Source organism: Mobula hypostoma, chromosome 22 (genome assembly GCF_963921235.1).
Source record: "Mobula hypostoma chromosome 22, sMobHyp1.1, whole genome shotgun sequence".
NCBI classification, from domain to species: Eukaryota; Metazoa; Chordata; class Chondrichthyes; order Myliobatiformes; family Myliobatidae; genus Mobula; species Mobula hypostoma.
The window spans coordinates 9,570,971-9,585,822 of NC_086118.1; the positions used below are offsets into that span (position 1 = coordinate 9,570,971).

At 42.1% G+C, this 14,852-nt stretch overlaps 1 protein-coding gene across 3 annotated transcripts in view; it reads left to right on the top strand.

Annotated features, from left to right (window-relative positions):
• Positions 1-13,008: 13,008 nt before the first annotated feature.
• Positions 13,009-14,852, top strand: part of cacna1g (calcium channel, voltage-dependent, T type, alpha 1G subunit) — a 363,171-nt gene continuing 361,327 nt past the window's right edge. For all 3 annotated transcript variants that reach the window (XM_063074200.1, XM_063074202.1, XM_063074201.1), the window contains exon 1: positions 13,009-13,128. In XM_063074200.1, coding sequence (XP_062930270.1) covers positions 13,036-13,128 — 93 coding nt within the window. In that variant the 5' untranslated portion in view covers positions 13,009-13,035. The remainder of the gene's footprint in view (positions 13,129-14,852) is intronic.

A 14,852-nucleotide genomic window follows, 5' to 3' on the forward strand; every position in this document is an offset into this window, starting at 1 on the left:
TTGGCATGTGTAGCATTTATTTCTTTCATGGATACTTTTGAAAAGCAGAAGGCCAATTCATTCTCAGACAAATCCCTGCTCAGACAAGAGTATGTTTGTAGTGCCACAGGCTTGACGTGTTTGGTCACTTTTCACTGCAAGGTCATCATGAAAGTTACAAATGGAGAAGAACCACTGAGCCCATTAAACCTTGATGCCCCATTTACTCAGCTCTGCATCATCTGGCTAATTATTAAATGTTGCTTTAATGATGACATCTTCACTTTCCTGTAAAGGAGTTATTGGTCATTGCAAATTGTCCTGCGATTAAGCTAGGGTTAAATCGGGGGTTGCTGGACAGTGCAGCTTGAAGGGCTGGAAAGGTCATTTCTACGCTGTATCTCAATAAATAACTAAACAATTTTTTTTTAAATGAATGAAGTCAACCACTCTCATTTTAAAGCTGTGGATCTGAGCTCTTCCAATTCTCCTCACTGTCACTGATCCACTTTGTTAGTGAGGCTTGCTGTTTCTTGTTAAGCTATCAGAGCATACTCACTTCTCCTGCCTACACTTTCAGATGATTCCCAATATGTCACCAGTGGCTTTTAGTTGCACAAGGTAAAGAGTTGTCACCTTAAAGTTTAGTTTTACTGAGTCTGCTTACTTTTCCGATCAATAATAGCAATTGTACTCACTTCTGCCCCCCATACTTTTGAGCTTCCAGTGTACTGCTAGAGTCTTCCACAGTGAAGACAGATGCAAAATACTTAGTTCGTTCATATGCCATTTTCCTGTCCCCCATTACTCCTCCTCCAGTGTCATCTTCCAGCAGTCCGATGTCTACTCTTACCTCTCTTTTACTCCTTATAGATCTGAAAAATCTTTTGGTATCTTCCTTTATATTATTAGCTAGCTTACCTTCATATTTCATCTTTTCCCTCTTTATGGCTTTTTTATTTGCTTTCTGTTGATTTTTAAAAGTTTTCTAATCCTCCAACTTCCCACTAATTTTTGCTCTATTAAATGTCCTCTCTTTTGCTTTTATGTTGTTTTTGACTTCCCTTATCAGCCACAGTTGTGTTATCCTCCCTTTCGAATACTTCTTCTTTGGGATGTATCTATCTTGCACTTTTGGAATTGCTCCCAGGAACTCCAGCATTGCCTTTCTGCCATCATCCCTGCTAGTGTCCTCTTCCAATAAACTTTGGCCAGCTCCTCTGCCATGGCTCTATAATTTCCTTTGCTCCACTGTAATACTGATAATCTGACTTTAGCTGCTCCTTCTCAAATTGCAGGGTAAAGTGATTATGGTCACTGTCTCCTAGCAGCCCCTTTACCATACGCTCCCTGATCAAATCCAGTTCATTGCACAACACACAATCTAAAATAGTCTTTCCCCTAGTGGGCTCAACCACAAGCTGCCCGAAAAAGCCATCTTGTAGACATTCCATAAATTCTCTCTTTTGGATCCAGCACCAACTGATTTTCCCAATCTATCTGCATATTGAAATCCCTCTTAACTATCATAACATTGCTCTTTTGACATGTGTTTTCTATCTCCCGTGGTAATTTGTAGCCCACATCCTGGCTGCAGTTCAGAAACCTGTATATAACTCTCATTAGGGTATTTTTACCCTTGCAGTGTCTTAACTCTACCTACAAGGATTCTACATCTTCCAATCCTATGTCACCTTTTTCTAAGAATTTGATTTCATTTTTACCAACAGTGCCACCCACCCCCTCCACCTAACTAGTTTGGTCCTGAACCCTAGGATTTATACCATCTGGCTCAAGTAATTTGTGACCATCTTCACATCCACAGTATTAATCTCTTTTGTTGTTAATCTTACAAGCCTTTATGACATGGAATGGCTTGTTTGAAAGAAGGTGGAGAGTGATTAATGGTATGTCTGCTGTGTTTTCACTGAGCTGGGGGCGATTTCAAGTTGATTCAGAGTTTAATAGTTACAAAGAAACGGGAAGACTAAAGAACTATCAAGTGTTGACTGGAATATGACAACAAAGAGATTTAAAGCCAAGGTACATCTCTTAACCCCATGTAAACACTATCTCTCTGAAATGCAACATCCTCCTATAAGCCAGTAATTAATAGCCACTTAAAGAAAAATCCCCTGTAAAATGCTTATACAGATGAAGAGCTGCAGTTCAAAAATGATACAAGTAGAGAAACTGCTATCTATGTTAAAAATAGGACTGTTTATATCTGTTCTTGACCTTCTTTAGACTGTGGACATGACTTGCAAAGCCAGCAGTTTTTGTCAGTCCCTTGGCCATTAGTAAGCTTTGGCCCTGCTTGATCTACATCAGGCCTGTGTTAAAGGTTTCTCCACAGTGCTTTTTTTTAAAACAAAATATACTTTATTCAAAAATAAAATTATGTACAATAAACCATTCAATGACTGTCAATCCTTTACAGATGTTTCCATTACAGTCTATACATTTCCACACTTTTAGCCACCAATATGGCACTCTGTTGTTTCAACTTTCCAGACCATTGTTGAGGGGTATACTCCCTGCCACCCGACCCCTCCCACTCCCGCAGGAGAAGAACCCTAAACTGTGGTCTTTCCCCACCAGGCTCTTGCGGTGGTTGCATCAAGTTTCAGTGCGTCCCTCGGCATGTACTCCTGCAGCTGAGAATGTGCCATTCCGAAGCATTCTCCCACGGACATCTCCATGTGCTGATAGACCATCAAGTTTCGGGCCGACCAAAGAGCGTCTTTCACCGAGTTGATGATCTGCCAGCAGCACTGGATGTTGGTCTCCGTGTGCATCCCCGGGAACAGCCCGTAGGGCAGAGAGTCCTCTGTTACGTATCTGCTGGGGATGAAGTGTGACACTAGCCCTTTCAAGAGGTTGTGACATTTTTACCAACTTAAGTCTACTGGCTGATTAATACAACCTGGGAAGGGATAATCGAGTCACAGTAAAGTTGTTATAGAAACATAGAAACATAGAAAATAGGTGCAGGAGTAGGCCATTCGGCCCTTCGAGCCTGCACCGCCATTTATTATGATCATGGCTGATCATCCAACTCAGAACCCAGCCTTCCCTCCATACCCCCTGACCCCTGTAGCCACAAGGGCCATATCTAACTTCCTTTTAAACATAGCTAATGAACTGGCCTCAACAGTTTGCTGTGGCAGAGAATTCCACAGATTCACCACTCTCTGTGTGAAGAAGTTTTTCCTAACCTCGGTCCTAAAAGGCTTCCCCTCTATCCTCAAACTGTGACCCCTCGTTCTAGACCTCCCCAACATCGGGAACAATCTTCCTGCATCTAGCCTGTCCAATCCCTTTAGGATCTTATACGTTTCAATCAGATCCCCCCTCAATCTTCTAAATTCCAATGAGTACAAGCCCAGTTCATCCAGTCTTTCTTCATATGAAAGACCTGCCATCCCAGGAATCAATCTGGTGAACCTTCTTTGTACTCCCTCTATGGCAAAGATGTCTTTCCTCAGATTAGGGGACCAAAACTGCACACAATACTCCAGGTGTGGTCTCACCAAGGCCTTGTACAACTGCAGTAGTACCTCCCTGCTCCTGTACTCGAATCCTCTCGCTATAAATGCCAGCATAGCGTTCGCCTTTTTCACCGCCTGCTGTACCTGCATGCCCACTTTCAATGACTGGTGTATAATGACACCCAGGTCTCGTTGCACCTCCCCTTTTCCTAATCGGCCACCATTCAGATAATAATCTGTTTTCCTATTTTTGCCACCAAAGTGGATAACTTCACATTTATCCACATTAAATTGCATCTGCCATGAGTTTGCCCACTCACCCAACCTATCCAAGTCACCCTGCATCCTCTTAGCATCCTCCTCACTGCTAACACTGCCACCCAGCTTCGTGTCATCCGCAAACTTGGAGATGCTGCATTTAATTCCCTCATCCAAGTCATTAATATATATTGTAAACAACTGGGGTCCCAGCACTGAGCCTTGCGGTACCCCACTAGTCACCGCCTGCCATTCTGAAAAGGTCCCGTTTATTCCCACTCTTTGCTTCCTGTCTGCTAACCAATTCTCCACCCACACCAATACCTTACCCCCAATACCGTGTGCTTTAAGTTTGCACACTAATCTCCTATGTGGGACCTTGTCAAAAGCCTTTTGAAAATCCAAATATACCACATCCACTGGTTCTCCCCTATCCACTCTACTAGTTACATCCTCAAAAAATTCTATGAGATTCGTCAGACATGATTTTCCTTTCACAAATCCATGCTGACTTTGTCCGATCATTTCACCGCTTTCCAAATGTGCTGTTATCACATCCTTGATAACTGACTCCAGCAGTTTCCCCACCACCGACGTTAGGCTAACCGGCCTATAATTCCCCGGTTTCTCTCTCCCTCCTTTTTTAAAAAGTGGGGTTACATTAGCCACCCTCCAATCCTCAGGAACTAGTCCAGAATCTAACGAGTTTTGAAAAATTATCACTAATGCATCCACTATTTCTTGGGCCACTTCCTTAAGCACTCTGGGATGCAGACCATCTGGCCCTGGGGATTTATCTGCCTTCAATCCCTTCAATTTACCTAACACCACTTCCCTACTAACATGTATTTCGCTCAGTTCCTCCATCTCACTGGACCCTCTGTCCCTTACTATTTCTGGAAGATTATTTATGTCCTCCTTAGTGAAGACAGAACCAAAGTAATTATTCAATTGGTCTGCCATGTCCTTGCTCCCCATAATCAATTCACCTGTTTCTGTTTGCAGGGGACCTACATTTGTCTTTATCAGTCTTTTCCTTTTTACATATCTATGAAAGCTTTTACAGTCCGTTTTTATGTTCTCTGCCAGTTTTCTCTCATAATCTTTTTTCCCCTTCCTAATTAAGCCCTTTGTCCTCCTCTGCTGAACTCTGAATTTCTCCCAGTCCTCAGGTGAGCCACTTTCTCTGGCTAATTTGTATGCTACTTCTTTGGAATTGATACTATCCCTAATTTCTCTTGTCAGCCACGGGTGCACTACCTTCCTTGATTTATTCTTTTGCCAAACTGGGATGAACAATTGTTGTAGTTCATCCATGCAACCTTTAAATGCCTGCCATTGCATATCCACCGTCAATCCTTGAAGTGTCATTTGCCAGTCTATCTTAGCTAATTCATGTCTCATACCTTCAAAGTTACCCCTCTTTAAGTTCAGAACCTTTGTTTCTGAATTAACTACGTCACTCTCCATGTTAATGAAGAATTCCACCATATTATGGTCACTCTTACCCAAGGGGCCTCTCACGACAAGATCGCTAATTAACCCTTCCTCATTGCTCAAAACCCAGTCCAGAATAGCCTGCTCTCTAGTCGGTTCCTCGACATGTTGGTTCAAAAAACCATCCCGCATACATTCCAAGAAATCCTCTTCCTCAGCACCTTTACCAATTTGGTTCACCCAGTCTACATGTAGATTGAAGTCACCCATTATAACTGCTGTTCCTTTATTGCACACATTTCTAATTTCCTGTTTAATACCATCTCCGACCTCACTACTACTGTTAGGTGGCCTGTACACAACTCCCACCAGCGTCTTCTGCCCCTTAGTGTTACGCAGCTCTACCCATATCGATTCCACATCTTCCCGGCTTATGTCCTTCCTTTCTATTGCGTTAATCTCTTTTTTAACCAGCAACGCCACCCCACCTCCCCTTCCTTCGTGTCTATCCCTCCTGAATATTGAATATCCCTGAACGTTGAGCTCCCATCCCTGGTCACCCTGGAGCCATGTCTCTGTGATCCCAACTATATCATAATCATTAATAACAATCTGCACTTTCAATTCATCCACCTTATTACGAATGCTCCTTGCATTGACACATAAAGCCTTCAGGCACTCTTTTACAACTCTCTTAGCCCTTTTTAATGCTTGCCCTGGATTTGTCGGCCTGCCACTTTTACTTTTCCCCTTTGTACTTTTTGCTTCTACGCTCACTTTACACCCCTCTGTCTCTCTGCACTGGTTCCCATCCCTCTGTTGTGAACTAACCTCCTCACACCTAGCCGCTTTAATTTGATTCCCACCCCCCAACCATTCTAGTTTAAAGTCACCTCAGTAGCCCCCGCTAATCTCCCTGCCAGGATATTGGTCCCCCGAGGATTTAAGTGTAACCCGTCCTTTTTGTACAGGTCACACCTGCGCCAAAAGAGGTCCCAATGATCCAAAAACTTGAATCCCTGCCCCCTGCTCCAATCCCTCAGCCACGCATTTATCCTCCACCTCATCGCATTCCTACTCTCACTGTCGCGTGGCACAGGCAGTAATCCCGAGATTACTACCTTTGCGGTCCTTTTTCTCAACTCCCTTCCTAGCTCCCTATATTCTTCTTTCAGGACCTCATCCCTTTTCCTATGAAGGGAACTGGAAGCTTTTTTCTCCCTGAAGTACCACAGTGAGTCATTGGAGTGTTATGATGACCCAACAACTTTCATGGAAATAATTTACTATTACTGTGCTAGATTTATTGAACTCTGTTCATAAATTGCTGTGGCAGGATTTTGACCCATCACCATAAATCTATGGTCATATTAGACTTTTGGTTACTGATCAACCTTACAAAAGAGGCTTTGTGTGATGGCCACTTACACTTTCTAATTATACTGTCTCTGAAGATAAAATAATACTGCAGATGCTGGACATATGAAATAAAAACAGAAAATGCTGGAAGTAATCAGTAGCTCAGGAAGCATCTGTGGAGTGAGAAACAATTAATGGGTCAGCAAGAAAGGTCTTGCACCTAAAATTTTAACTCACTTTCTCTCTTCACAGATACCCCCAAAGCTGCTGTATGTTTCCAGCAATTTCTAATCATACCCCATTGATATAAATAGAACATGAAGCTAAGGGCTATGTAAAATTGCAGGCTAATTTGATGCAGAACCAGCATGACATGAGGGCAGTTGAAGCCCGCATCATAAGGCCCCTCTATGAATTGGTAACGTGAAGAATTTAAAGGCCAGAACTGGAATTAAAATGGCACAGAAATCAGAAATGCAAGCTCAAATGACTCAACAAGGTACTCTGAGTGAGACTGAGCTTGTTTTACAAACCACGTGCTGAATATTGAGCTATCTAGCCCCTGTATTAAAACTTGGAGCTGTCCACCCTCACAGGGAGGGAGACTTGTGTTCTGTATGAATGCAGAAGATGTTGAAATTCAAGCTCCACCATGTCACAGACAGGAATCTATACCCTATTAAGAACTGCAGTCCATTTCATACCACTCTTGCCTCTGGATCAGAAAGTCTAAGGTTCAAATTTTATTCAAGGACATTTACCGTCCAATTGCAGTTTGCTATTTCAAGGGACTGCTACACAACTACAGTTGCCTTTCTTCTGACAAACAGAAGGAGAGTTTGTTCTGAGTGTTCAGGCAGCATTTATCCCTTCACCAAAACTAATTAATTGCTCTTTTGTTTCATTTGTTTGTGGGATTTGCCATGTACAAAACAGGGCACCATGTTTGGCAACTGGTCTTCAGTTTATTATAGTCATTTTGTCTTGCATGCCATCTGTAAGAATCATTTCAAAGCAGAAGTATATCGAGGTAGAACAAAGTGAAAACAATACAAGAATGCAGATACCTGTACACGAGTATCCCTAAAAATAATCCCAGGTAATAAAACTGCCAGACTGCTGCTTATTTACCAGCTGTGTGTTAGCAGTGCAGTCACTACCCGACTAGATTGACTGCCGGTCTCTTGTGTGGGTCTGTGAGATTGAAAACTCAGTGCCTCCACATGGCAAGTAACATGGGCTCATCCATATTACAACTTCCTGCTCCTGAATTCTTACTTGTTCAGACAAATTTTGGTGAGTAACAACTAGGTTTTTATTTTATTAATTTAATAAGGCACTTTTACTATGGTGTGATTGTGTATATGGTGTTACATTTTAAAAATACAGTGAAGGGAGATAATGAGGTATAAGAGAAATGACAAAACAGCTTGTGAGATCAAGATTTTCTCTTTTTTATACGAGGTCTGTTCAAGAATGTTATAATCATGGGATAAAAGTTTTCCTTGAGCTTGGTGGTGTCTTGGTAGTATTTGTGTCTTCGACCTGATGGAATTGAGGAGAAAAGAGAATAAACTTGATACCACAGATGAAGGGGGTTTGGAACAGTGACCATATTAGTCACCCATGAAGTACTTTAAGGTACTGTATCCCAAGGTGAGGTAAAGTGCCATATAAATCCCTTATCATACCTTAGCAATGGCAAAGGCAAAGCAACAGCACAGTGACAGTAATCCTGCAGCCAGTTTGTGCTGCCATTCTTGCCTGGAGAAAGTTCAACATACTGGTTCATGCAGTCTAGCCTACACTCTACGGCAAACTGCAAAGCTATCAGGAGGAATCATCATCACTTTTCTATCTGCTTCTGTTAGGAGAAGTCACGGTGACAGAAGGCTGCCCGGCAATTGGAAGGATATGTTTGCAACTGCTATGAATTTATTTATCAGCTAATCTGTCAGAAGGATTTCCTTTATCTATTTCCTGTATTAAGGATGGAAATTTCTCAGCGCAGAGACACAAGCTGTCATTCATTAGACTCTGAAAGTAACGAAAAGATTAATAATTGGGCACCTGTTGCTCTAAAGCGCTTTGGTTAATGCTCCAGTTTTGCTTTAAATCAAAGCTGTGTGTGGCTTACAGTATATATACTTCTAGTCCTTTTCCTGAAGAATATTCTAGGGAGTATCTAACATGCCTCTCCTTCCTACACTCTGGAACCATATTAAGAAAGCGATGTGCTGCATAGGGTACCTGTTTTACTTGACAAGCGGGGGATATGGGAAAATGAACATAGTCTGTATTACAAGGTGTATATGTGAGCAGACATCTAAGGACAGTTATTTCACCTGAGAATCGTCTGTCTGCACTGATCGTTTAGGATCGGGCCTCAGGATAAGGCATTTTGGGCAGAAACTTGGCGTCCATAGGAACAAGGCACCACACAAGAGTAATAGAACAGCTGAAACAATGCCACTTGTAATACAACCACCGGCATAGAAATATCAGTCAAAGAAGGCTTGAAACATTTATATTATAAAATTAAAACATTATATCGTGAAATAAAAACAGAAAATACTGGGATACCCAGCAGGTCAGACCGTATCTGAGGAGGGAGAAGGCCCTTCAACAGAAATGATTCAGAAACTTCATCCAGTTATGAAGAAAAGTCTTTGATTCAAGTGCTGTTTTCTCCCTCTAAAGATGCTGCCTAGCCTGCGCAGCATTTTGTGTATATTTCAGATTTCTAGTATCTGTGTATTTTTGTTTGGGTCAGTTCATAACCTAGGCCTCATTTCCAATGGCAGTAGTCCACAGGTGGGTGGTGGGGAGGAGTGTGGCATAGGGCAGATACCAATTAGGATGGGGATTGGCCAAGAGTGGCTTCTTCAGATCCTGAATAAATCCCTGAAGCATTCATTGGTTAAGCTAAGAGAGGCCTCTTCTCTGGAGCAACTGAGTGGGCATTGTACACATGACAGAATTTCCACTCATAACTCCACACGGTAATCAGAGTGAGTGTCAGTGTTTCAAGCCCTCAAGTGTCTCTTCTCACTCATTTTGCTCATCTGACCCTAACCTTTTCATTCATTCCGTTTGTGGCTTTGTTGCCATTGTAGCATAAGTGCCATTTCTCCAGGCCATTGTGCGGCTCATTTGTACATGCTCACGGTGAGCAGTGTTGAACAGAAGCCATTATTTAGATCACACATTCCTTGGTGTGCTGCTCTGAACTGGCTGTGGATTGCAAAATGCCAGGTCAGAGCAGAAGGCTGAGAGGAATCAGAAAGCATTAATCTTGGCAGAGCTGATTTACAGATGTAACATGCTACTGCTATGTATCAAAAATCAGCTTCTGATCAGCACTTTGGATAAAATCAATTGTGGTGTTTGCGTGGAAGTCAGGTCACATTTTGAATGACACCATGAAACTGTTTAACTCCTTCACTGTGGCACAAATTAAGGAAATTTTCAGTCTTAATTTAGACCTTGGTAAGATCCTAGTTCATCCATCCTGAGTGGTCCCAAAACAGTCTCTGTAGCGATATCCACTGATCCTTTCAATGATATGGGGATTTTCACCTCTTGGGAAGCTGCTGCATTATGTGTGCAAAACAAAGTCAAGGGGTATGGAGAGAGTGGGATCAGATTGGCATCGCTGAATGGCCAAACTCTACTCCAGTGCTTTTATGTTCTTGGTAAGCACCTTTCACACCGTGAACCCACAACAGACAACATTGTACTCTGCTGTGAAAGCACCACCCAAAACTATCAAAGGAGCTTTAAGCAACACACACAAAATGCTGGTGAACGCAGCAGGCCAGGCAGCATCTATAGGAAGAGGTACAGTCGACGTTTTGGGCCGAGACCCTTCTTTAACTTGGACAATTATCAACATTACTTCATCATGAGTAGGTAAGGATGCTGCTGCTGACAATGTCTCCGATGCATCCATGGTCTAGGTTCATGTCGAATATGCTCCGGCTGCTATTCCAAGTAGAGGCAGTACCTTCGGAAGTCAAGAGTCACACATCATAGAATCAGGCCATTCGACCCACCGGATCCGTGCTGACCAGTAGGTAGCTATCCATCTCAATCTTACTTCAAGCATTTGGCCTGTAGCCTCCAATCCTCGGCAGTTTGAAACATTGTTATTGACTCTGCTTCCACAACCCTCTCTGGCATTGCTTTCCAGGTACATCTGTTCCTCTGTAAGCAGATCTCCAGAACACGGAAGCTTTAGAGAGGGCTCAGAGGAGATTTACCTGGAAGCTGCCTGGGTTAGAAGGCATAGCTTAAGAAAACATTTTGTGCGAACTAGGACTTTTCATTTGGTTCAATGGAGCATGAGAGGTGAATTGATAGCGGTGTATCAATTATGAGAAGCATAGATTGAGTGGACAGCAGCATCCTTTCCCCAGTGCAACAATGGCCAATACCAGAAGATATGTAGTCTAACACAATATTCTAACACAAATTGGATATAATACCTCTTTTCCCCTTATAGGGAGAGAGAAAGAGAGAGAGAGAGCCTGTGGTATGTCGAATTACCAGGTGAACGTGTAGGCTTTGGGGAACTGCAAGTCTGTGTCTTTATTGATGCTTTGCTGTACGCTTGAGTGCTTGGTGGAGGGCACCGAAGCTATTTTGCTTGGAGAGGGGGGTCATTGCTTGCTGCTTCATGTGTGTGGGAGGGAGCTTTGGCGTTCTAATGTATAACAGTCATTCATTCTTTTGGCCACTCCTCTGTTTTTATGGATGTTTGGGAAGAAAAAGTATTTCAGGATGTATATTGTATACATCTCTCTGACATTAAATGTACCTATTGAGCCTATTGAAGGTGAATGGAGGGAAGTTTAGGTCAGAAGAGATAACTTACACAGAATCATAGGTCCCTGGGACACACTGCTGAGGGTGGCAGTAGAGGCTGATACATTTAAGAAACTCTTAGATAGGCACATGGATGTAAGAAGTATGGAGGGTTATGGGTTGAGTAGAGGGAAGGGCTAGATTGATCAAGGAGTATGTTTATATCGGTCAGCTCATTGTGGGCAGAAGGTCACGCACTGCATTGTTCTATGTTTGAATACAAATTGGATATAACACAATTGATGAATTAGGGAACACTGTTTCTGTTATGTGGGCTGAATTGGATATAATGCAATTTTGATCAGGAATTATCCCCACGGTAATCAGACATCATCGCCTCTTAAGGACACAGGCTGTTAGTTTCACCACGGGAGGCCATTTAAGAGAATCACTTTGGAAAATGACAAGCAGTAAAAGCTGTCTTAGGGGAGGAAAAACTGCTTACATGTAAACTCCCTGCAGTAATCAGATACAATTATCTCATAAGAACACAGGCTGCAAGTTTTACTGTGGGAGGCCGTTTAAGAGAATTACTTTGGAAACCGACAAGCAATGGCTTTCATTAATACTTGTGCAATGATGTTCTATGTTACACACAGCCTTTTGTACTTTTAGTAAAAAAATAAATTTATTGTGTATCTATTAAAAACCTTTATTTCTGAAAACCCAGTGGGAAAAATAATTCTTATTATAAGCATGAAACTCTCTCGCCCCTCACCTGCTTTTTCCCATTGACCCTTTTGTTTATATAATACAATATTCTATAGAACAAGTTTTCTTAGGAACAGAACTATCATCTTATAACAGAATTACTTAATGCTGTTTGGGTGAAAAGAGTCTTCCTCAGATCCCTTCTAAGTCACTTACCCCTTACTTTAAATCTATGCCCTTTAGTTTTATTCACCTCTGATAAGGGGAAAAGAGTACTCAAGTCAAAGGGAGGTAATCTCAGAAAAGTACAAAGGATTGTCCTCTTTGTGCGGTTATAAGTTTAACTTTTTTTGTTTTCTTTTAATGTTGAAGCATTCATTCACAATGATCCATAGAAACCAAATGCTTGAATGTACATGTTTTCTACAAAACGTGCTTGGGGCAGCACAGTCACTTAGTGGCTAGCACAGCACTTTACAGTTCCAGCGACCCCGGGTACTGCCTGCACGGGTCTCCCTGTGACCACATGACTTTCCTCCGGGTGCTCCGGTTTCCTCCCACAGTCCAAAGATGTACCAGTTGCTAGATTAATTGGTCATGGTAAATTGTCCCGTGATTAGGCTAGGGTTAAATTGGAGCTGCTGGACGGCATAGCTCAAAGGGCTTATTCCACGCTGTATCTCAGTAAATAAGTAAACAGCAGAGTGCTTCACTAATCCATTTCGGTCCTTTACCTGATCTCCCTGGGAGAAGCCAGTGGGTTTCAATCAGTGTCCAAAGGACCATACAGTTTCATACAGAGGTGTTACCCAGGCAACCGATCCAGTCCCATCAACTCTGGGTTCAGCCTTTCAGTGAATCATTTCCTTTAGCTCAATAATTTCTGCATTTCCTGTCCATTTTGTTGCAGTTTGTTTGTAAGTTAACTTGCTATTGTGTCCATTTTTGGTTGTTTCCTTAACTGCTCTCTTTTACATGGTTTGAGCGGGTGAGTATGCTGGTCATCATGCTGAACTGTGTCACCCTTGGGATGTTCCAGCCCTGTGAAGACAGCACCTGTGAGTCAGAACGTTGCAAAATTCTAAAGGTAGGCTCATGTTATTTATCTCTTAAGTACAAACAGTGGATGGGAGAGTTGGGTCAGCCAAAATATGAAATTTCACGTCAAACCTAGCTTACATTAATGGATTTCAGAATCAGAATCAGGCTTAGTATCACTGATATATGTCGTGCAATTTGCTGTTTTGCAGCAGCAGTACAGTGCAATACATAAAAAATATCGTAAGTTACAATGAGAAATATAATATATTAAAAATTAAATTAAATAAGTGGTGCAACAATAGTGAGGTAGTGTCCAAGGGTTAGTTCAATGTCTATTCAGAAAACTGATGGAGGAGGGGAAGGAGCTTTTAAAGTTTTAAATCTTCCCCACTATCCATCCACTTCCCCTGCCATCCGCTAAAGAACCGCCCTTTATTTCTTCCTCCTTCCCAAAGAAACATAATTTGGAGTATAGAACTAATTCAATTCACCAGATCTGAACAGGTCAAAGAATCAGAGTTTCAAACAATATTATTCCAACTCTGTTTATATCCTAAAAATGTGAGACAACTGTACTTGTTTAACATCATCAGCATGCATAGGCTAGACGTGAAAGGCAGCATTTTATTTACACCTTCATAGTGGGAGCAGAAAATAAAAACCAGGTTGCCACTGAATTGTAGTTTGTTCATTTCCACACCTACTCTGTCCCACTATAGCATTCTGGCACTCTAACTATGAGCTTTGCCACTGTACAGCTGAACTACCTTAATTCTGGAGTAGGTAGGCAGGTTAGGTAAGTGCGGGCTGGTATTAACAGTTAAACAGTTTGAATAGTGGAGTCACAGTCATATGTTCAAAGTACATTTATTATTAAAATACATACATGTCACTATATACAATCCTGAGATTCATTTTCTTGTGGGCAATCACTGTAAGTACAAGAAACACAATAGAATCAATGAAAGACCACACCCTACAGGATGGACAACAAACAATATGCAAAAAAAATTAACTACCTGTACAAAGACAGAAGAAAGGGAAAAACATATATAAGTAAATAAGCAATAAATATCGAGAGCATGAGATGAAGGGTCCTTGAAAGTGAGTCCATAGGTTGTGACTGTGATAGGGCGAGTGAAATTGAGTGAAGTTACCCCTCTGGTTCAAGAGTCTGATGGTTGAGGGGTAACAACTGGTGGAGTTGGTCCTGAGGCTCATGTACCTTCTTCCTGACGGCAGCAGCGAGAAGAGAGCATGGCCTGGATGGTATGGGCCCTTGATGATGGATGCTACTTTCCTGCGACAGCACTCCATGCAGATGTGCTCAATGGAGGGAGGGCTTTACCAATGATAGATTGGACTCTGTCCACTACTTTTTGCAGGCTTTTCTGTACAAGGACATTGGTTCTTCTACATCAGGCTGTGATGCAACCAGTCAATATACTCTCCACCACATATCTATAGAATTTTGTCAAAGTTTTGGATGACGTGACAGATCTTCATAAACTTCTAAGTAGAGCTGCAGCTGTGCTTTCTTTGTAATGGCACTTGCATGCTGGACCCAGGACTGAAATGGTAACACCATCGAATTAAAAGTTACTGACCCTCTGCCTGACCTCTGATATCCCAATGAAGACTGGCTCATGGACCTCCAGTTTCCTCCTCCTGAAATTAACAATCATCTCCTTGGCCTTGCCGTCATTGAGTGATTGTTGTTGTTGTGGCACCACTCAGCCAGGTTTTCAATCTCCCTCCTATATGCTGATT